We start from the raw sequence: 24,683 nt of genomic DNA, 5'->3' as shown, positions 1-24,683 counted from the left end.
CCTTGCTGTGTGTGTTGTTGTTAAGGACTTTTTAGCCTTTTCTTCATCCACTGTTAAACCAAGTGTCTGATTTTAAAAGTAAATACTAAGGATGGCCTGAAAATATACAACTCAGTATGTGGTTCGTGCAATATATGAACTAAAGAGAGACTATCCAATTTCACATTAAGAATAACCTTCCGATTCATACATTATATACTGAGTACCCCTCGAGAGAGAGAGAGAGAGAGAGAGAGAGAGAGAGAGAGAGAGAGAGAGAGAGAGAGAGAAAGTGATTTTCTTGAAGGAGGCGATATCAAGGGAGAAGAAATGCAAAATAGATGTTTTGATCTGTGAACCAAAAGCAGTGTTTCAGAGTAGCTTTGCATTCATTTTGAAGAAAAACATATATGCAAGAACCATTCTCTCCAGAGAAACTAAGCCCTGCCAGCCGAAAACAGCATTTTTGTGTCTTTTTTTTTCTTTGTCAGGAAAGTAATCTGTCTCCAAGCCTATAAACTCCTGAGTGGCAACTCCAGGCGTTTGTTTTAGGTGGAGAGACAGCGCCCAAGCTCACCAGTTCCCTGGGAAGCGAGCCCTGTGCCTAGCTCAGGAGGGGAGGCAGGCGGTGCTGGAATTGCCCTGTTTTCAGGAATGCAGTGATTATTAACAGGCTGCCATTTTAAAACAGTAATACCACATCTTTTTTTCTCTCTCTCTGCCCTGCATCAGTTGCAGAAATTTCAGCCCTCCCCTTCCTCCCCTCCCCCCGCTGGCTGCCTGCAGTTGTGGTGGTTACTTTGCGCATTGCCATTTAACATGGAGTCTGCTCCCAACCCACATGCATTTCCACCCGTGTCCGTGTCCCCCGCTCCTCAAAGGTGGTGGAGTCTCGGAGGAGCCCAGAGTCCCAGGGAGGCATCTTCTGTCTTAATATTTGCAGACCTGCAACGAGGAGAACAATCAGAACCATAGCTCCTGGCGAGCGGGGGCTTCGACTTCAATCTTTCTGACTTTTATCTGAAGTCTTCACTCTGTTACTATAAATACAGTTTAAACCGCTGTGAAAGGATCTTCGTGCTTCTTCGTAAAAAAAAAAAAATATGGGGGTTTGACAGGACTTGGTTTTACGGCACTAAGGGGTTTCTTTGTTACTGGCTTCACACGGAACATACTGTTATTTATCTATTTATTCCAGGTTAATTCTTTTCATTGTTTTACATTTGACATGCCCAAGTGTTGTTGCTTGGAGAAGTGCTTTTTGATAGTTTCGTCACTTTGTTCTACAGGGAATGCTGCTGCTAAGATAATGGCTCAGTGTATTAATTTGTTCTCCGAGTGTCCTTCCATTTGTTTCACTCCTTACCATCTTTGTTTAGTCTCCCTGGCACCTGAAAATAAATCTTAATCTCTCGTAGCTTTGTGCTTGGGAACGTGGCTGATTTATTTGCTCACAGTTGAGATACATTCACGCAGATGATGAATATCAGTGGGGCTTTTTTTTTTTTTTGGTAGTTCAAGGTGACCTTTGGAAAAAGATTTTAAATGGCAAATTTGCCTCATTGTTGGGAGAAAGCAGGTACATATCCCTTTATGCCATAGCGGGGTTCCTGAAGGTCCTAAAGAAATGGACATCTTGTAATTCACATTGTCTGAAAAACTAAGTAGCGAGTTTATTAATTAAAGGAAGTCTGTGTGATCTTTGGCACAGGGAAGATTTATAATGCACTACGTTCTAAATAAACTGTTAGGGTTGCTAGAAAACAAAACTGAGTGGTATTGGTAGCCGTTAAAATGGAAAACTGTTCATAATTGTTCATTTATTGGTTGCCCGGCCTCTTGTCTTTGTGTTTTGGAAATAAGCGTGATTCTCAGGAGCGATGGGGTGGGGATGAGGAGAGAGCGTTGCTCACTGTCCTCCTGGGGCTGAGGTTTTAGGTGATGGCCAGACCCTACCAGCTGAGAACATGGTGACTTGTGATTCGGAGTGAGGCCCAGAGGTGCAGGAGAGCGTCATGGTGACAATGCTTAATGGCCCAGAAGCCTGGCGAGTGTATTTGGCAAAGGGAGTTTGCTTTTTAGTCGCTTACATTTCCTTTGGTTTGATTCAGCTGTTTTCTGGGATCTACATATAGTGTCATCTCTGTATGTCTGTATCTCGTCATCTCTTCTTTCAGACACGGGGCCCAAATTTTCATTTTGCAACTTAAAAGATGGATGAGTTCCGCTATCTGCATATTTTAAGAAACGAGTTTCAAGTTGAAATAACATGTGTTTGAAAGGATGAGAAATGTGAACTTGGGCCTAGTGTTTAGGTGGTTAATGTTTTATGTCTTGCTAACATGAAAGGGAATTTTAAGGAATGAGTCTTACGCTTTTCTCTTCTTTGACAAACTCATTGGTAAGCAGACAATTCCTTGGATGTCAGACATGGACTGTTTTCTCAGCATGCTCTGGCTTTTAGACTTGTAGAGTTATACCTGTAAAGGAATTTCACTACAGGAAAGCTAACTGGTAAAGCAATTACATTTAATATTTAATCATGTAATAGCTTCATTAGTTCACTGGAATGCATTGGAATGGTGCGTGTGCTCCTTAAACATATTGAGGGCTCCCCCACATGCAGTTCAAATGCTGGGGAGGATCCAAAGCTGTCTCCTCCTGGAGGGGAGAGTTCAGGAGAGGAGACGAGGGAAACGCGGTGACTGAGCAGACACCATCGGAGGTGTCACGGGAACGATCAGGCAGGTGCTGGTTTACAGGTTCACAGGAGGGAGAGCTGGGTGGCAGAGAGGTGGCAGAAGGCTTGATGGGGTTGATGAAACTTGGTTTGTCCTTGAAATACGAATCAAACAGGTGACAAGAGGAGAACATTCTGAGACAGCCGCGTGGATAAAGGTGTAGAGTCAGGAAGGAGGATGGGTTCAGGGGCCAATGCGCAAGACACGCCTAGAAATACCAGAAGCCCGGAGGGGTAGGCCCTGCAATAGAGTTGGAAATTATGTGGGGGAGAGGGATTGCAGGTCCTTTGTAAGGCAGTCGGTCTTTGTCCGTGGTAGCATGGGACTGGTGAGGTAGGTGTTGGTAGAAAGAGAATTAAAAAAAGCCCCCACACGGCAGAATGACCATCCTTGATAGAGAGGGAATGGATTGGAAATGTCTCGGGGTGTCTCTGAATGCTGCCATTACTTGGTAACAAAGCGTCTGAAAACAAAATGGGTGTTAGAAATACTTTATTTTAAATAACACAACTTGATGCCATCCAATATCCTTTGCCAAATGAGGCACAATAAGCATCAGGAAGCAATCTACATTCGTAGAAAACACACATACACAGCGCTGCGCTTCCAAAAAGACTCTTGAGATCACGGGGGGCACCTCCGTACGTTGGTCTCCAGGTGTGGTTGAATGAGGTGCCCAGCATCGCCCCCTGTCTCTAAGGACCAGGCCTGGCACGGGCTCCTGTTAACTTCTCTGCTGTCTTTCTGGTTTCAAAAGGAACATGGTCATTTTTAGAGATGTGAATTTACCTGACTTGCTGAATGGCGGATCCCAGCCTACATCAGTCTGTCTGTCTGTCTGTCTGTCTCTCTCTCTCTCTCTCTCTCTCTCTCTCTTTCTCATCAGAAGTCTGCACGAAGTTGTTGTTAATTTACACTTCTGGGTTCCTCCCCCAGAGGTTGTCAGGAGCAGACTGGCCCCTTCCTGACAGGGCGGGAGGCAGGGCCTCTGTATGGGCCCCCTTTCAGCTGTTTGCCAGCACTGAGTGCCTTGATTGTTGTGCTTTTGTCCCTGCACAGCCGGGAGCTGGGGAAATCTAGCCCGGACTGAAACTTACCCTGAAGAGCCCTTGGGGAACAAATAGAAACATTATATGATTAGCCACATTGTTTTCATTATTATACAAGTCTACATAAAAGGGTAGCAATTAACAGCTTTATCAGCCTGAACTTCCGCACCTACCTCTCCTCATCCCTCAATATTCCCACTTGAAGTCCTAACAATTAACTGTTGCTGGTTTTAATGTCAGCAAGTGACAACACTAAATTGGGAATAGGCCCTTCCCAGGGTTGATTGACATATAGCCCTCTGACACATTCTTGTGTAGTTTTAAGGCAAATTCATGCCCTGGGGTTAGAGCCAAAGGGCTTGTCAGAACATTGGTTTTAATAGCTAAAATATAGCACTTAAATGACACCCAAGACCATAGCTTTGGTGGCAACTTTTATAACCTGAGGAATTCTCCCAGGCAGCGCAATTTATACTTAGTGGACAAGCTTAGAAATGGTAAGATTATTTCAAAGTATACAGATATATAATTTCCTACATGATGCAGTTATACACCTTGGGTTTTTTTTTGCATATCTTTAGCATAAATTGGTCCAGGAGAAACGAGAGAATGATTTCTAAAATAATTCCACAATTGGTATTTTTGGGCAAGTGTTCCATTTTTCTTTAGTTGTGCAATAGTTGATTTCTGAATATATTATCAGTGACTTACAGTAAAGAAGGGAATGGAATTGACCCTCTTCACCTTCTTCAGAAGACAGATGGCATTTCCAGGATTTTGTTAACTATAATGTACTTGAACATATTTTAATAATTTTAAAGCGTTGGAAGTTGAGATTGGATTTTGGGGGCTTTTTCTTCAGCTCGGTCATAGAGAAGTCATGATATAGTGAGGCTGTTATTTATTGTTCTTAGTTTGTTTCTTTAATGCACATGTAATTTGTACATATATTCAAACCTTGTTGACATGGTTACAGCACTAAGCTGTTATCTGGACCATCAGAATTCTATATTACTCTCTAGCTTCCCGGTATTCACCCCCCCCCCCACACACACACACACTCCCAACATGCACACACAACAGATAATCTCTTATTTTAAAAAGTGTTTATCTCCTTCCTTTAAAATGCATTAAAATTCTTCAACATCTTGCAATTAGAAATGGTCTTTTCTAAATCCTTTCTGTTTAGTTTAATTTCTTATTTTTTTTAATATCAATCCTGGAAATTCAGTTAAAACATTTTGAATCGAACTTCTTTGATAGTCTTCGCGTTCTTTTCCATCACTCGTCTTACCCATCCCCTCTTGCTTGAGGGTCTCTTCTCGCAGCTTCCCTCCTGGTGTTGATTCATCTCAGGATTCTCCCTACCCCTCTCTTCGTTACTTTATCATCCCCCCTCTTTGGCAGTCTCACACATCCAAGGACGATCCTCCCAGGATGAGGACTCCAGCCTTGATCTTTTCCCTAAATATATTAATAATTCCTATGATTTCTTTTTTATGTACTATGGGTACTTCAAGGAAAACTTATCCAGTTGTTAAGCAGCTATTGCATACCTCCCACAAATGTGTTACGCGTTGGTCACAGAAAGAGGAATGTGGTGGCATTCCTGTTTGGGAGGGACTTATCTATGTCAGTGGTCGCTAACCTTTTGGACCTCATGGACCACCAGTGATCCAAGGATCTATCAGGCAACTGCTGATCTATGTTACCTACACACATGGGATCCGTGGAGAGTGGCAAACTGTCTTCTAAATGTAGCTCACATTTAGATCCTTCTGTTTTCATTCACCGTGTTTTATGTAGTTTTGAACTTCCAACTACTTTTCTCTCTAATCTCTTTTCCAGCTCTTGCTTACTAAAACTGTATTTATCTCTCCAGAACTGATCTGATTCTATTGAGTCATTCCTGCAAGTGGTCAAGAGCAGCCTTTAGGGAGCATTATCCCCCCACATATGTGGATTACAATTCAGAGGCTCTCTTCACAAAGCCTAGCACATCTTTCATTTAAAAAAAAAAAGGTGGAGAGACTTAGTAGAAAAAAAAACAGAGAGATCCCAAGTTGCCCTCACCTTTGAGTGATAATTTAGCTAGTTATAAAAGTCTTAGTTGACAGTTTTTTACCCTTAGTACTTTGAAATATATCTTCAGTATGTTCTTGCATCAATGCTTATGATACCCTGTCTGTGGTGAGTTGTTGTTTTTAAGTGGTGATATGCTTTTTGTATCTGAGAATTGCTACATATCACCTTTATCCTTGAAGTTCTGCACTCTTTCTTAAATATTTATGGATGGATTTGTTTGTACTCAGTATGTAGAGTACTCTTTCTTTCTTTTTTTTAGAGTACACTTGTTACCCTTTTTATGCTTTAAAATTTTAATCATGTTGTGGTATAGAGCTAATTTAGTGCCTTGTATTCCCACCAGGCCATGAATTCTTTGAATTCTTCTAAGCGTTCCTTCAGCAGCTAGCAGATTTAGCATTTCTAGCTTATGATTGGAAATGATTTAAGAGCAATGCAGGAAGGAGCCCCCTAATACTTAACTGGATCTAGCAATGAATGTGTTGGTGTTATCAGTCAGAAATATGGGTTGCAAGCAACAGAAAACAATTCTTGCTAACCTAAGTAGAAAAGGAGTTTTTTTGGAGGCTACAAAGTAGTTCATAATAATCATGAGGAAGTATCGGGAAAAAACAGGCTGGAAAAATAGGCAGGGATCAGTAGAGGCTAGGGAGCAAAAACACACAGAGTCATGCTACAAACATAGTATAACATGCTACAGACATAGTGCTGTGGGCACCGCTACCACTGCTAATGGTCACCATGTGACATAGTATGACAAGGGATACTGCCTTCGTTGCCAGTGTGTCATATGAACGTATCATGATCATCTCTGTCTTTGCATATCGCATTCAAGATTCAAATTCACAGGCAGATGCATCTCATGGTCAGATTCTAGTTCCTATATATATACCTTAGCGACCAGGGACTGATGAGAAGGTGTATATGGTCTCTTCATTACCGGAGTGGAAAGATTTCATTTGTGTTTCATACCAGTAACAAAGTCAACAAGATTAAAACCGAATACATCATTTCTTCCCTCCCACCTGTTCCCAGCCAGTCTGCTCCCCCTTTTTCTTTTCATTTCTCAGTGAAAGTCAGCACCATCCTCACTAAATAGCTTGTGTTTTCCCCCTTTTATTCCATAATCACCAAGCTCTGCCAGTTTTATCTCCTTTTCTTCAAATCTCCAAATTCTTATCTTTTCATCCTAGACTTATATCCATTTCCACTATAATTTACTTTGACACTGGCAGTAGATGAGAAAGAATATAGATTAATGATGGGCCTAAAAGTCAGGAAGATTTATGTTTGAGTCTCAATCCTGCCACTTACTCTGTGTTTGACCTTGGGCAAATTATTTAACATCGCTCCATTTTAGTTTCATTGTCTATTAAAGGGGAATAATAACATTAAAGAGTGGTTGGAATATTTAAGTAAGATAATGTGTATAATGTACTTAGCGGAGTGTCTGACATTAGACCAGACGATGCCAGTTAATTATAGTGTCTGGTAGTTTCCATCTTCTGCTTAAATTGCTACAGCAACTTTGTAACTGGCTTCACCGACTTTAGACTCACTCCCACTTGGAATGATTCTCCTTATTGCATCCGTAACTGCTTCTTTAAAAGTAACAGCGATGTATGGGGCCCCCTGGAGTTCTGACTGAAGGGAAAACTGGTCCATGGAATCCTCTTGAGTCTGACTGAGTTCCCATGGGGAACAGATGGCGCTATCCTAAAGAGGTGATTAAAGAAAGTTAGTACCTAGTACGGGAAAGAACAAGGACAGCGGGAAAAGCGGGGATAGCACCGGCAGGAAGCTCTTAGCACCCTTAGACCTGGAGGGCTGAGAGCAGGGAGTGGTTTACCGCAGCGACACGGGCTGTGGGGGCAGGAAAAGGATGTGTGGTGGAAACTGTGACCCTTTTATTTATTTATGCTTCTCCATTTTATTTTAACAACAACCACCTTAATAATAACTGACAACCCTCACCCCTCACCCCTCTCCCCTCCTTGGGCTGGGGGGGGGATAGTTAATGAGGAAATGCCCCCCCATTACCCTTGGAGAGGTAATGGAGCCCAAATCCCCTCCCCAGGGGATGGGGCTCCTGTCGTGTATGAACTGGGGAGTTAACAGGGCTCTTGAACCTCTTCTTGTCCCAACATGGGGGCCCTTGGCCATCAGGGGTAAGGAAGCCCATGGGGAGGGGATGCCTACTGCTCCTCTAGGTCCCTGCCCAGCCCTAGTCTCAGGACCTGAGGGCTGAGGAGCAAGAAAGTGGAGAAAGGGTGGGTATGGGTGTCACACAAAGGAGCATTGGTTATTAATGGCTCTGGGATGCCCCCTTCTTCTCCATCGCCCCCTAGGGGTAACTGCTGGAGTTGCACCATTGGTGTTGCCTCAGGGACTGCCTCCCCTCCCCATGCAGGGCCTCCTGGGACCTCCATGCCTGGGGTTATGGCCTCTTCCGACCCAACCAAGGGGGCCAGCTCTTCCTGGGTCCCTCCACTGCCCATTCTCTCTGTGTTGCCTCTCGCTGGCTGCTGTGGCTGTAGCTGCCGCCACTTCTGGGGCCCCGCCGCCTCTTCTGCCCCAGGATATGAGGGAGCCGTGGACATCAGTACTCTGACGCCTCTCTCCTCTCATTCTCTGATCTCCAGCTGGTGCCCCCTGTTGGCTGAGCCCGTCACAGGGGCGTCTTCCTTGAGGAAATTCATAGATGTCAGGCTACAGGGCTACAGAGTTGGATGGAGAAGGGTAGAGAGTGAATTTGGTGTCACTAATGGGGAAGATACAAAATATCTCCTTTCCAAAAACTTTAAAAAAATGTTTTTATTGATTTCAGAGATCCCTACTGGGGATCGGGCCCACAACCCGAAACCGTGACCTCCTGGTTCATAGGTCAATGCTCAACCACTGAGGCAAGCAAGCCTGGTCTTTTCAAAAACTTTTTTTAAAATTTTTGTTGATTTCAGAGAGGAAGGGAGAGGGAGAGAGAGATAGAAACATCAATGATGAGAGAGAATCATTGATCAGCTGCCTCCTGCATGCCCCACACTAGGGACTGAGCCCGCAACCCAGGCATGTGCCTTTGACCGGAATCGAACCTGGAACCCCTCAGGCTGAGGCTCTATCCACTGAGCCAAACCAGCCAGAGCCAGAAGCTTCTTTTAGTGTCTTTCTTCTAAGAGCGCAGGCACACGTGATCAGGATCCTTTCGGCTTGTCTTTTGTGTACTTGCCCGACCTCATGGCTTGACTCTCTTGCCGTTGCCATTCTCAACACCCGTCGTAGAAAAGGACTGTTAGAGCGTTGGCTTTATCATGCTGTCCCTCTTTTTTTGCCACGACTTTGTACATGTTGTTCCTTCTCGTCACAAAGCCCTCCCTGCCTCCCACCCTCTCCTCCTTTTTATCTGCACATTCCCACACTTTCTTCTGGGTTCGTCTTTCTTTGAGAAACATTTATATGTCCCCAAAGCGCTTTGTGATCGCAGCAATATAATGAGTTGTTTACTTGTTTATAATTGTTTCCTGAGAGCCTAAGGCGCTACCTCAGGTTAAGTCAGTGCTGATCACAGTTGAGTACAGTGAATGAGTCCAAGATTTTCCAGGGGAGCTGTCAGGACCAAGTCTTTAAAAGTTTTCAACAGACCAGTGGAACTGTACAAATTATGTCTTCATTTATTTCTGAGACATTGCTGAACTGTCACTGTACAATCTAGAGAAGGGATTAAATTTCCCAAGAATCAATTGGACAACTGATGGATTTTGTAAGTGTGTCTGCTTTCAGCTCACCAGGATCTTATTTCTTTGGGATAATAATTTAGCAGTCATCATGCTTAATAGCACTGAAAAGTAGTCAATTTCTGCCATTATGTTAGCTGACATGTGAATGAAATAAGATACGGACCTTGACCTTTGGGAAATTAATGTAAAAAAAATAAACCACTTAGGGCCCAAGAGATATTTATCTGTAAATGTAAAGTCGTGCAGTGTAGTAATTTAATAACCTAAATGTAATCTTCTATGTTTGATTTTAATAAGGTGCAATGATGATCTATAAAGGCTTGCTATCACTTCCAATCCAGGAGAAGAATTACCTAGTGCATTGATTACAACACAGATTGGAAATGTTTGCAAAGTAAATAATCTCCTTTATAAATGTAAGTAAAATATTTATATGCTCGGCTGTCAGAGCCTCCTTTTGAGAATGTAGGATTCTGATATAACGATGGTATAATCTTAGTATATCAATTATCATAAAGTGTTACTATTACTAAAGTGACACTAATTAATAATAAGAGTTAATACTTGTTAAGTGCTTATATGCCGGACACTGCACCAACTTGTTTCTCATTATATTGAGGAGATAGAAGAGGGCTAGGTAGTTAGGCTCGGGACCACAGGAGGGAAGGAAAATAGGGAAGACGATGAAGAGGAGGAGGAGGAGGAGGAGGAGGAGGAGGAGGAGGAGGAGGAGAAGGAGGAGGAGGAGAAAAGAGAAGAGAAGAGAAAGAAAAACATCAGTTTGTTGTTCCACTTACTGATATATTCATTGCTTGCTTCTTGTATGTACCCTGATCAGAGATCGAACCCACAACCTTGGCACATCAGGACAAGTCTCTAACCAACAGAGCTACCTGGCCAGGGCCAGACCAGTTCCCTTAGAGTTATATGTAAATAATGTATATATAATATTTATAACATAATTTAACACAATTTAGGATCTGAATTCACAAAATATTTAATTCTGAATGAAGCTCCCACGTACTTTCTGGGTGCCGGTAAATATTTGTATTCACTGTCTAAATGCCACGTTTTCTACACAGAGTTTATCGTGACTCTCAGAAGGTGTTAGTTTAGCAAAAGAGAGCGAACTTTTCTTATTCATAGTGTAAATCTGCGCTCATTTCTCTGAATACTCCTTATTTCGTGTAGAATTCTATGGACATTACACTGTTATTTCCATCACTTCTTGTTCATTCATCTAATGGAATTCTTTCTCCTAGCGCTTCACTGAAACAAAGATAGTGCTTTGGAAATTTCTACTCCTTCTCCCCCATCCCTCCTTTTTTTCCCCCTCTTAGTCTTGTGGGAATGTGACCATACCTTTCTGTTTGGATGATGGTGGATGGTCCTTAGAATTGATGTTATTCATGGTCTGCTCTAGGCAGCAATGCTATTGTGTATAAAGAAAAAAATACATTTAATCCACCACAAGGTTTGTTTGTTTGTTTGTTGTTGTTCTTGTTGTGTGTATGTGTGTGTGTGTATATGTTTTTTAAATCCTCACCTAAGGATATTTTTCCATTGATTTTTAGAGAGAGTGGAAGAGAGAGGGAAAGACAGAACTATCCATGTGAGAGAAACACATCGATTGGCTGCCTCCTGCAGGAGCCCTGACAAGGGCCTGGGCCAGGGAGGAGCCTGCAACCTAGGTATGTGCCCTTGACTGGAATTGAACCTGGGGCCCTTTGGTCTGCAGGTAGACACTCTATTCACTGAGCCAAAATGGCTAGGGCCCATCAGGGTTTTCAATGAGGAAATGAGAAACAGAAATAAAGACACTATTAAATGTAAAAAAATCTTAATTCTGTTTCCATTTTTCTCTAATTTTTATTATTATTTTTTACTTTATTTTCCCCCATCACCATTTATCCCCTCTATGCCTTTTCCACTCCACCCAACCCTCACTCCCATGATCACCACACTTGTCCATGTCCAAGAGTTCTCTCTCTTTTTTTTTCACTCTCCAATTTTTATGTATCCAATTTTTGTATTTCACTTTTTAGCTAATATTATCTTCATAAACCAAGTTCCAGTAACTAAGTAGGAATAGCTGGACTTTGAGTCGGAAATGAGCAAAGACAGATGTTGCATTTCCTTTTAATCTTCTAATGACTCTGCTTTTTATTTGTTTTATTCAGAATTCACTACTGAGTTCAGCTTCTTGGTAGGAAATGCAAGATTCATGAAAGTTAAACCGTTTTTCATGAGTAAGAGCTGTAGTGGAAAATGAGGGCCTTTCTTTTTTTTTAATCCTTGCCGGAGGATAATTTTCCATTGATTTTTAGAGAGTGTGGAAGAGAGAGGGAAAGACAGAGAGAAATACTGATGTGAGAGAAACACATCCATTGGTTGGCTCCTGCACGTGCCCTGACCAGGGTTGGGGAAGAGCCTGCAACCGAAATACGTGCACTTGACCGGAATCGAACCCGGGACCCTTCCGTCCGCAGGCCCACACTCTATCCATGGAGCCAAAGTGGCTAGGGCAGCCCTTTCTTAATTAGACCAGCTTCCCACTCCATCTTTTCATGAACTTTCCTCTCTTATTCTCTTGGTGATAGTAGTAGGCAGCCTTAGGAGGGAAAGAGGCAACTTTAAGCCCATTCAAGGGTGTCATCCAGAAAAGTGAATGAGGAAGAAACAGTGTAGGACTTCAGTAAAACTTACTGTGTTGTTATAATTTTTTTCTTCTGTGCATATATGATTGTGTGGGATAGCGTTTGCAGAGAAAAAAAGATTGTCTTCTGCTAAGTTGTTAATTTTTCTTGTCTGTCTCTAACACATAGTCAGTAGGTTGGTGCCAGTTCATTCAATTTCCCTCTTGAGGGCTGTGTGGGTGCACTTCTTTGACACCTTGAAGTCAGGGTGACAGTGTGAGTTGTCTTGTTCCTCCAGCCTGTGTGTGACTCACCGTATTTCTTTCCCGGCTGTGTCGATCACAGGAGCTGGTGACAAGATGGGATTTCAGTCAGCCTGGTTCTTGGTTGGACACGTAGATGTGAGTGAGAAATAAGCGTTTGTTTTAATCTGCTGAGATTTCAAGGTTGGTGTTCACTGTTCTGTGTCCCTGCCGATCCTGACAGTTAAAGTCCTTATAGCGAAACCCGTGTTTTCATCCCAGGCCACCTTTTCCGTTTGTTTATGAGACACTAAGTGCATAATTACATGCTTAAGGGGAAAGTAAAGCAAACAAGGCTCAGTCCCCCTTTTCTTCACTGTTACATTAAATTGCTTGGTAAAGTCATCCTCTTCAGTATTTATGCTTCGGTATTTTAAAACCCGTAAACAATAGAGAATCTTCATTACAAGGAAATAAGAGAATTTTCCTAGCGATGAAGATTCTCTTATATGCTATCTCAAGAGAATTCTGTTTATGTTTGGCCTTATAAAATAATGGCTTTTCTTCCCATCTGTCTATTGAGGAGGAAAGTTTTTTAACCAGAGAGAGAGTAGAACAATTATTGTTAACAGGGAATTGAGTTCCAAGATAGTCTAAGAGATAGGAAAAGGGCACCTGGACGGTTTAAATGAGTTTAAGTTCCCAAATCCAGACAAATTGTGTTTCATTGAAAAGGTATGGCCAGGTTTCCACACACCATTGAGAAGAGGAAAGCAGACACTGTAATAACACCTCTCTCCTTCCCTCTCTCCCTCCGTCCCTCCCTCCTTCCCTGTCTGTCTGTCTCTGTCTGTCTTTCTCTCTCTTGCCTAGCGAGTGCTGGTAGAGAGGCACACCCCCATCAGGGGTTATATTTCCCAGTCTGTCTCAGAGATTCCTGTCTACATCTCCCTTCCATTGAGAGCAAAGTCACCCTCAGGCCATTTCCCACCAGTTTCCACTCTTCTCTACATACAGCGTTCAGAAACTCCTGATAGTCCACAGACTCCCCCATTGAGCCCTGCGCTTCATGTAGAAAAAGGGGGGGCGGGGTATGAAGAAAACTTGTCTTGAAAGCCTACAGACTTTCATTCCACAAGGAATGTGTTGACCATATGCATCCTAATCCAGATGGACAATGTGTGTCCAGTCCTTCAGCTCACCGGTATGTAGCCATGTCAGCTCCATGCCTTAAAGCAAACACCCAAAACTGTCCTTCCTAGAATGTTCTACCAATCTTTTGCTTAAATGGGGATGGAGTTGTTAATGCACCATCCCTTACATGTTAGATTATATATATTTTTATTGATTTCAGAGAGGAAGGGAGAAGGAGAGAGAGCTAGAAACATCAGCGATGAGAGAGACTCCTTGGTCGGCTGCCTTCCGCACGCCTCACAGTGGGGACTGAGCCAGCAACCCGGGCCTGTGCCCTGAATGGGAATCGAACCGTGACCTCCTGGTTCATAGGTCGAAGCTCAACCACTGAACCACGCCAGCCGGGCTATATTTTTCATTATGACATAATTTATCTGCAAGAGACATTGATTTTCAGTGAATTATGTTCAAGATTTTTTGGCCGTTATATGGAGGTGTAGGCACTTAGTTGTAATTATTATAGGTAAGGTCACCACTGAATGACTAGGGTCACAAGAGAGATCTTCCCCAGATTAACCAGAGAACTTGTATGCATAGATGTATAACCCATGGACACAGACAATAGTGTGGTGAAGGCAGGGGTGGGGAGAGTGGGGGTGTGTGAGCTAGAAGGTGTCAATGGGGGGGGGAAGGGGGCATCTGTAATACTTTCAACAATAAAGATTAAAGAAATGATCTTTTAATTCCTAATAATATGGAGATGATATGTTTTATGTTTGTATCCCCTTTGCGTGAGTATGCCTATAGAATATCCTAACGTTTATGTCTCTTATATGTTCTCTGTACCTGATGGCAGGTGTAGTTTTTCCTTAAAACCTGAATGTCAAGGTAGTTAGCAGAACTCTCAGAGCTTTTCCGACATTTCGCTTTCATGGGGAGGATTCCATTCCTTGTGGTCCTGGTGACTACTGCGTGGAGTTGAGTGACTCTACAGGGAAAACATCTGGCCCAATTTATCTTCAAGCATAATTGAATAATGCTGAATGGCAACCTCTGGGAACACTATAAGTGAGACTTTATGTAACTGCTAATTTAGAGTTGGTTAATAGGTAACTCTTACTTGTATTTCTTTCCAAAGGATAGATACTTGGATCACATCAGAGCTAATCATTTTTCTTCATCCTGACATGTAAACATAGCATTATGGTGTAATGAGCTCCCAGCCTGGTTGTATGTGGAACTCTGCTGGTAAAGTCAGGACTGAGGAAAGCTAGAGAGCAATAGGGACGGTCTGTTTTCATAAAGACTCTTTTGTTGGCAAAGGTAAGTTTTATTGCTCCATTGCCTCCTTAAAGAGACTCAGCCCGTATTTCATATCAACAAATATCAGCTGATTGAAGCCAGTTCTGTTTGCTTTGTGCCTTGATAAGTACGGCCTTCATTCCTCCAGCACATACTTCAAGAAACAGGACCGAAAGGGGTAGGCTGGAGAGGGTTAGAAAACTTGGCTAATACTAAGGTGGGTAGTATATCAAGTTGAACATGAAAGTAATTGCCCCAAGAATGCATTTAGCATAAATCTTGAGGTAGATACTTCCGTGGTATCCTAACTATTTGAGTGTAGTAAACCTGGTGGGAGATCTTTGACTTGGTTTTCAGTATAAACAGTTATGGTAGATTGTGTGTGTTTGTCTTTTCTCTTTATTTTCTTTTAGTTATGGTAGATTTTCACGCACAACTCCAATTAGAAACAGGGAAGCACATATCTTATAAGCATCTGACCTATAGAAGATCTCCCAGTCATATTGCTAAAATATTAAGATACCTGATTCATATATATATATAATGCCAGTCCTCTTTCTAAAGCCTGGGATTCAGAAATTCTTAACTCATCAAGCTTCAGTTCTAGGTAAAGACCTCTGACTGCTAGAATTATTTATATAATAATTTTATATAACTGTTTAATTTTTTAACTATTATCTCTGGATGGGTCAACGTGTATATTTGACCAAAGGCTACCAATGTGCATTCCCACATTTTATTTCATTAAGAATATAGTTTGCCAATGATGAAAAAGTAAGTTCTACCAACAACTACTCTTCTAGTCATCTTCTAAAGGAATCAAAATTTAACATCAGATTATTCGAAACATCATGTACTTTGTAATTCTTTAAAATCCTGTGAGAGGAATTAACTGAGGGCTTAATAATTAGTGTAAGGATCACATTGGTCATGAACATTCAGCCGTGCACAGAGACTAAAATCCAACTCTAACCAAATTAGTGAGACAAAGAATTTGTTGGAAGACTGGTACAAACATCAACTAGAATCAGTGAATAAAAGTCCTCAGTAACCCCTGAAGGAGGAATGAATGTGTCCAGGATCCTCTCATCTCTGCTGCTCTCTGCACAGAAGCCTGGTGCCTGGTTGTCTGAACCTGGCTTCTTCCTCATGGCTAGGAACATGACATCCAGCAAGTCTCAGGGCCCCATCACATGGGGTTATTGCCAAAAAGCAATGAGATTTTTATTTTTTTTTAAAAAAATATGTTTTTATTGATTTCAGAGAGGAAGGGAGAGCGACAGAAACATCAATGATGATAGAGAATCATTGATCGGCTGCCTACTGCACACCCCGTACCAGGGATCAAGCCTGGGCATATGCCCTGACCAGGAAAACCAAAATCAAACAGGTGACCTCTTGGTTCCTAGGTAGATGCTCAACCTCTGAGCCACACCCGGCCGGGTGAGAGATTTTTCTTGAGCTTTAGCCTAATGTATCCTGGGGAAGATCAGTGGTTGCCTCCTTGTGGACCCGCCCCCCTGCCATCCCACCACCCCATCATTAGTGGGTAACTCTTTAGGATTTATAGCAGTGGTTCTCAACCTTCCTAATGCCGCGACCCTTTAATACAGTTCCTCATGTTGTGGTGACCCCCAATTTCATTGTTACAAATTGAACATAATTAAAGCATAGTGATTAATCACAAAAACAATATGTAATTATATATGTGTTTTCCTATGGTCTTAGGCGACCCCTGTGAAAGGGTCGTTCAACCCTCAAAGGGGTCACGACCCACAGGTTGAGAACCGCTGATCTATAGGAATATGACAGCTCCCATTCACATCAAAGTAGGAAAGGGTATTTTTTCAGAAACAGAGAATAAGGAGTTCACAAAAACCAACACATCAACCTTCCTTTGTCCTTTGTTGGTCTTGTTTTCATTCATTAGGCAAGTTTTTATTAAATGCCTACAGTGTGCCGGGTACTGAAAATAAAGCAGTGACCAAAAAGATCAACACAAAACATGACGAGCATCACTCCTGCGTGGAATCTGATTCTAATACCACCCCTGGGAATAGGGTAGGCAAAGGTCATTGTTATGTAAAAGGAATGGGCATTTTGAATGAATATGAAAGAAGGCATATGGCCTAGTCTCTTTTCTTTTATTTTAAATCTGTTTCTAAGTAAATTAGATGTTTGCTACCCTCCCCTCCGGTTGTAAACCTGAGGATCAGTGTCTCCAGAGATGGTGTTAACAGGCTTTATTGTATTTCGTTTTGGTGGATGCATGTACTTGGTAAATATTTGTTAAATCAATGAATTATTGAGGAGGTAATGCTGTTGTTTAACTATAGTCAGGAGAAAAGGCTGTTATTAACTGTGACAAAGCAAGCATCATTGTCTTTGTCATTCTTCAACATTTAAGTGGTCAGAATCAAATAATTCCGTGTAACAAAGTCATTTTCTACAATTATCTCAAGATCTATTTTGAAACTAATTCCTTTTGGCAGCTACATCTGGACGCGGTGTCATTTCAGGCGAGTCTGTGAAAGTAACACTGAAGAATTTTCCTGACTCAGATTGAATGATGAGTAATATTTGCCTTGGAAAAAATTCAATATACCTATATCTTATTTTCTGCACTGTGCGTTAGAGTATAAGGTATATATCTGTTTCTTTTGTGGTTTGAGTATTCATTTTTATTTTGTTCTGAAACAGATTTTTGAATTAGTTACTAAATATTATATAATATGTGCTTAAATTATATAATATAAGCATATATTATATAACATCTATAATGAGCATATATTATAATATGTATTATATAATATAGAGATTGTATTAATGTAGTTTAAAGATGATGAAAGTAATTTATGCTTCTAAATACAAAACTATTTTTTAAAGTATGAAATTTCCTTTTTCAACTTTTGCTTTTCCACCACTCTCCAGGGTAGCAGTTGTTCACTGTTTGAATATTTTTATATGGGGTGTGTGTTGGGGGAGGGGTTGTGGGTATGGGTATGATACATGTACAACACATGCATTTGAATATATGCTTCTTCTAAACATGTTGTTCTTCAACCTGCTTATCCTTACTAATTACTTTTTCATGGACACCATCATATTAGTACCTAGTTTCTTTGTAATGGCCCTATATTAGTTTATGGTATGTATGTGCCTTCATTTATTTAACCATCTGCCTCTTAGATCGTGTCTTACTGTTTTATTTCAAATAACGCTTCATTGACTATGTAGGTTGGGCTGTGGATTTCTGTAAGAAAAATACCTAAAGATGTTCAACAAATCGGACCGCCTGCCTTTTGTACTTTAATAGTACTGCTGATCACCCTCTACAGAAGGTAGTGTTGTTTGTTACAAGGCACCATATTGTGATGGCGAAACGCTCAGACTCCCAGGGCGTGGTTTAACCCCAGTTCTGCTTATTCTTGGTGAACATGAATTAATGTACTTGTGTTTCAGCTCCCCCAACTACAAAAAAACAATACCGACTTTGATATGTGATTGTGAGAATGAAATACGTTAACTAAGTCAAATTATCATAAAAGTGGCTCCCCTATTTCTATTGCAGATGCTTTCCAGAAGTCTGTACGTCCTACCTGCTGTTATTAAGAGGAGCACCTTGTGAGGATTCCCATAATACGGAAAGCTGGGGTCTCCTCTGATGGCTGCTTCAGAATGTTGTCCTGAGGGAAATGCTGGCTTTCCCCATGGATTTTTCATGTGGCTAAATTGTTTAGTCTCCCACCTATGGACAAAATTGTACGTTAGCTTCTAAATTTTTATAATATTGTATTCTGCCCTCTGCAAGTCTGGTGTTCATAGTTATTACATCTGTCTATAGTTGTAAAATATAAACTCCAAGTTGTTAGAGTATATAATCTAGTAATCACATTTGAAGTTGGGAAGACTGTCTACTTGGATTATTTTACCTAATTATTCCCAATTATGAGTGTATGTTATACTTAGATTTTTATGAGGGGATCTTCGACAAAATTTACATATGTCCTGTGCATGCTTGTGTGAAACTCCCATTGAAGATCTCGTTCATTATCACCGAATGCCTTTATATGCATATCTAGATAAGACCATTATCTTAGTTTAGAACTAGGAGGACCTTTATCTGCCCTGACAACCTAATGTTCTTTTATTCAGTTAATGGGTATTAACTGACTCATGTTTGCAATATTCATTTTAGCTGCCATGAAATTAGTAGTCAGCCACAGCAACTTTCTTCTCAGTTTTGAAATATTATGTTGTGTGTTTTTTTTTCTTTTAAACTAGTGCAGATATTGCTTTTTTAACAGGATGTGATAAGGAAAGCAAGGTAGAGGTGTTTAGATGGGCTGAGAGATGAGGAAATGTGAGTTCAATAGCAGACACTGAGAGGGTCTGCAGATCTGACCAGGAGCTCCTCAGATAATCCTGGGGAAAATCAGAGACAGCGGAGAGCGGTTGTCCAAGGATGGAGCCACGTGGGTTCAAATCTGGGCTCTGTCGCTTTCTAGCTGTGACTCCGGGAGAGTTAAATTAACTTCTCTGCTCCTTCGTTACCTCGTCTGTCATCTGTAAAATGAGGGCAATGAAAGCCCCAATAAAACCATTGTTTTGGGGATTAAGTAAGAGTATATGCATGTTAGAATGATGCATGATGTAGAGTACCTGTTGTGTGTTTGCTGCTATTATTAGTATTATTATTATTAAAGAGGTAGGCCTGGCTGGGTAGCTCAGTTGGTTAGAGCGTGGTCCCTATACACCGAGGTCGCAGGTTCACTCCCCTGTCAGGGCACATGCAAGAATCAACCAATGAATGCATCAGTAAGTGGAACAACAAATCAAACGTTTCTTTCTCTCTCTCTCTCTCTCTCTCTCTCTCTCTCTCTCTCTCTCTTTCTCAAGTCAATACATTTAAAAAAAAAGAGCTTAAAGAACATTTTTAAAATCACAACTAGTGATTTCACTTTATGTCAACTCTCAGTAAAATTCTAGAGTGCATTATTAAATAGATGACTGTGAGCATTTAGAAATGGAACTAGTGATCCCTGGAAGGCATATGGATTCTCCAAGTTAATTCCTGTCACACTAAATTAATTTATTTTTGATAGGATTATGAGTCTCGCACATCAGGGGGAGGCTCCTGTCGGAGCTGAATTTCAGCCAGTCTGACATAGTCTATTATGAAACTCCTTTAAAAGTGATGGACACATGTGAACTGGGTGATGATACAATTAAACGAATCTGTGGCAGATTGAACATCTATAGACAAAATACATTGGTTCGCTGATCAGTGTCAGCCTGAGAGGAGACGCCAGCGGCTTGCGCGTAGGTGTGCTGCTTTGTTCTCCATCTCCCTGGTCAGCTCTGTCGTGAATAACTTGGAGAAATACTTCAGTCATGCTGGTCAGATAGGTGGATATCAGGACATAAAAAAAGGAAACAGAACAGTTGGGGAGGAGAAAAATGATTCCAAAAGAACTTTATAAGCTTGAACAAATCACCTGAACCTGAAAAGATGCCTTTGAACTCATAAGTATTTTTCAAATTTGTGTGCTCCACGAAGTACAGCTATCGCCCTGGGTAATTAGCTATTTGGGGACAATAAGATTTCAGAGGCTGCAAAAATCCACTGAAACAAACATTGGTGCATTAAACAAAGACGCACTGATGTCTGGCACGTTTGGAAAGTACACCACAGGGTTATTATGCATGTGATTTGGGAAGCAGATGTTAAAGATCTGGAAGTTACAGTGATTGACAGTGTGAGGACTGCTGACAAAGAGGAAGTGCCGCATTAGGCTGCCTTACTGTAGTAGGGGGGTTAGCAAAAGGGAAGGATACTGTATTCTGTTTTGATCACACCACATGTAGGATATGTTAGTGGCATTTAGCTAATTTATTTTAATTGGTATAATTCTTAAACACGTGTTTCACAAGTGACACTGGCAAACTCAAGAATATCCAAAGATGATTCCGGAGGTTGTGTCCGCAAGCTATTCTACGTGAGAAATGATGGCAGAAACTGAAGTGCCATGAACCTGGAAAAAAAGGAGAGACCTGGCCCCTGATTATGCCTGGTGACGTTTTGAAGCAGGTGACAATATATCACGTAAATAAATTATTGGACCCCATTTTGTAAATGTATGTAACACAATTACCTGGCTTTAAGCTACATGTTAGGAAAAGGCTTGGAATTTAGTATTAAGTAATTGTCATGTTCAGTGGCAAAAACTAGGACTACATACTGTAGTGGAAATGATAGGAAGGCATAATTTTTTACCTGGTGTGCAGAACAAGCTTTTTAACAATTAGTAGGTTCTGAATAGAGTAGACTGCCTGCAGATTTCTGTGGTAGCGGGATCTCTTTTTCATTAATGAGATGCTTTACTTTTAAAAATTGGATTCATATGTATTATTATTAAATTAGTAATATTTTAAAACTTTTTTTAACACTAGAAATTCTGGGTTTCTCTCACTTTCTGGGTTTTTGTTTTTTTTCTGCTGTTGTTTTTTTGTCTTCCTGTTTATAAAGGAACATCAACTGTTTCAAAAGATTGGAAACTTCCCAAAGGTAAAGTTGCCCAGGTCGCCCAGGAAATTAGGGTTCAGTTCTCAGTATTATTTGCAAATTCCGGTAACACTCATTCTCTGACCTGTTCCAGGCCTGGGAGGCAGGTCTCCACCCCCAGCTGTGCTCAGGTTTTGTGCAGCTGGGCAACTAAAACAACGCTCCCGTGAGACAGAATTTCCTTCTGAGGGGCATGCTCTGAATCTCCCCATCACCATTGCTTGGAAGCTTGTCTTCAAGTGCATATCGCTGGAAGGGAGTTTTACTGTTGGTATTCTCTGCATTTTCCCTTGATTTGTGATGAGTGCAGGCGGGTAATGTGTCCCTGTGGTGTGCTGTTCCCCCCAGGTGACAGGTCCTCTCACAGAGCGCGTATGGTCTAGTGTAGTCCCTCTCGTTAGCAGAGAAAGACTGTTGGGTGGTGAGACTGGGCGCAGAGTGGTGCAGGGCCACCTGCGAGTCTGCAGTGGGAGAAGTTTGGCGGTGATCAGGCCATGATGGCGATGTGGGGCCAGCCTGATCGTAGAACTCTGGTGCCGTTTATGCAGGAAATCTCCAAGACCACACCCAATGTCCGTGTGCGTGTGTGTGTGCGTGTGTGTGTGATAGCTCTCTTCTTTGTACTGAAAAGATTCATCTGCGTAGGCCAGTGATGGCGAACCTTTTGAACTCAGCGTGTCAGCATTTTGAAAAACCCTAACTTAACTCTGGTGCCGTGTCACATATAGAAATTTTTTTATCTTTGCAACCATAGTAAAACAAAGACTTATATTTTTGATCTTTATTTTATATATTTAAATGCCATTTAACAAAGAAAAATCAACCAAAAAAATGAGTTCGTGTGTCACCTCTGACACGCGTGTCATAGGTTCGCCATCACTGGCCCAGGCTGTGCTCAATGTGAGCTGTTTTTTACCCCCACCCAGCTAATAGTACAGTGTTAGCTAGTGATTATGAACTCATATTGCTGTATAGCCATTTGTTATATGGGAATAATGCATGCTTTACAGTCATGATATCACTCAGTGCTCACAACATTTTTATAAATGAGGAAATGAAGAAGCTGAAGTTCATGGAGGTTGAGTATCTAACTAAGATCAGACATCTGGTGAGCAAGGATTTCCTGGTCTCCCTGACTCCAAAGCTCATAACCATCTTTATTATTGTATAAAAGTTCCTAATATAGAGCAACTCAAAGCATCTCCAAATTTTACTCCGTCTTTCCTGAAGTCTACTGGCTTAGTGTCACAATCTGAGCTATAGACACGAATGAGGATCAGGGTCCTTGATCTCATGAGGTTTGCAGTGTAGCAGGGAAAATATCATTAAATAGATAATGGTAATTAATGGCAGTTTTGACAGCTGCTACCAAAGGAAAGTATGGTTCAAACCATTATATGAGAGTTCAAGAAAAATATCTGAGATGGCCAAGAGACATATGAAAAAACGCTTCAGAGAGATGTAAATTAAAATGACAGTGAACTTGTCAGAATGACTGTCATCAGTAAATCAACAAATGACACGTGCTGGCGAGGATGTGGAGAAAAGGGAACCCTAGTACACAGCTGGTGGGAATGTGGACTGGTGCAGCCACCATGGAAAACAGTATGGAGTTTCTTCAAAAAATTAAATATGGAATTGCCATTTGACCCAGTGATCCCACTAATAGGAATATACCCTAAGAAACCTGAAACACCAATCAGAAAGAATGTATGCACCCCTATGTTCATAGCAGCACAATTTATAATAGCTAAGATCTGGAAACAGCCCAAGTGCCCATCAGTAGATGAATGGATAAAAAACTTGTGGTCCATTTACACCATGGAATACTATGCAGCAGTGAAAAAGAAGTATCTCTTACCCTTTGAGACAGCATGGAGGGACCTGGAGAGTATTATGCTAAGTGAAATAAGTCAGTCAAAGACAAGTATCACATGATCTCACTCATATGTGGAATCTAATGAACAAAATAAACTGATGAACAACATAGATCCAGAGACATAGAAGCATAGAATAGACTGTCGAACCTCAGAGGGAAGGTGGGGGTAGGTGGGTGGGTGAGAAGAGATCAAGCAAAGAACTTGTCTGCATATATGCATAGCCCAAGGACACAGACAATAGGGAGGTGGAGGCGGGGGGGGCGGCCTGGGGGGGGCTATAAAAGTCAATGGGAGAAAAAAAGAGGACCTATGTAATACTTTCAACAATAAGGATTTATTTAAAAAAAGAAAATATCTGATTGTTCTTAAGTCTGAGATTACAGAAGTTGGGATTATGAGGTAGATATTGTGTATAATACCTTTGACTATAGGCCTTCAGGTTCCGTAAGCCCCCATGCGCATGACCAAAAACAACTTACCTTCTCAGGAAGAGCAAACTGCAGTGTCACATGGGCTAGACTGGGCACTTACTGGCTGCCAGACCTCCTAGGCCAGTGGTTCTCAACCTTCCTAATGCCACGACCCTTTAATACAGTTCCTCATGTTGTGGTGACCCCCAATTTCATTGTTACAAATTGAACATAATTAAAGCGTAGTGATTAATCACAAAAACAATATGTAATTATAATGTGAAAGGGTCGTTCGACCCCCAAAGGGGTCGCGACCCACAGGTTGAGAACCGCTGTCCTAGGCCCTTTACCTTCTTGACAGCTGCTTTCTTCTGGGTGAAGGCGGCCTTATCCTTAAGGTTCTTATAACAAAATTCCTGTATCGTTTACATCACACATTCACAAATACTACTAAGGTATATAATTTCCCCACAAAAATTCATGCAAGTAGAATAGAAAAATTGGCTAAGTATCATCTTGAAACCCTTACCTAGTAATCACATAGGTTCAGAGTCAAGAATAACCTAATTGAGCTTTAGGCGAGGTGCTGGTTGTCCCTTTTTACATGATTTATTTCCTCCTCTGAATTCTACTGGGATCCAAATTCATGTTCCATCAAAATGACATGGATCTTTGTGGTTTCTCAGGAGGGGTGGAAACAGGAATGTTAAATCTATGAATCCAAGAACCTGTGGTACTAGACGCACATCCCATGGAGACTTAGCACAGAGGAGCTGTCTAATCAGCATAGCTGTGCTTATTATGTGTAAACATTATCATCATCAACATCATCATGAATGCGAGGCTCGTCCTTCCACTCACTAGTTTCTTGACCTTGGACCGATTACTTCAACTTGGCGCATCTCAGAGTTGATTCTCTCTTTTCTATG

At 41.4% G+C, this 24,683-nt stretch overlaps 1 protein-coding gene across 1 annotated transcript in view; it reads right to left on the bottom strand.

Moving 5' to 3' along the window:
• The window catches only part of CCDC178 (coiled-coil domain containing 178), a 349,227-nt gene extending 328,932 nt beyond the window's left edge, over positions 1-20,295 (bottom strand). Inside the window, exons 1-3 of the mRNA XM_006091677.2 lie at positions 20,171-20,295; positions 14,444-14,585; positions 7,414-7,570 (exon numbers count right to left, since the gene is read on the bottom strand). Of these exons, the coding sequence (XP_006091739.2) occupies positions 7,414-7,570; positions 14,444-14,585; positions 20,171-20,295 (424 nt within the window). The remainder of the gene's footprint in view (positions 1-7,413; positions 7,571-14,443; positions 14,586-20,170) is intronic.
• Between the last annotated feature and the right edge of the window lie 4,388 nt (positions 20,296-24,683).

Source organism: Myotis lucifugus, unplaced genomic scaffold, assembly GCF_000147115.1.
Source record: "Myotis lucifugus unplaced genomic scaffold, Myoluc2.0 scaffold_93, whole genome shotgun sequence".
Taxonomy (NCBI): Eukaryota; Metazoa; Chordata; class Mammalia; order Chiroptera; family Vespertilionidae; genus Myotis; species Myotis lucifugus.
This window is presented reverse-complemented; position numbering and strand designations above follow the sequence as displayed.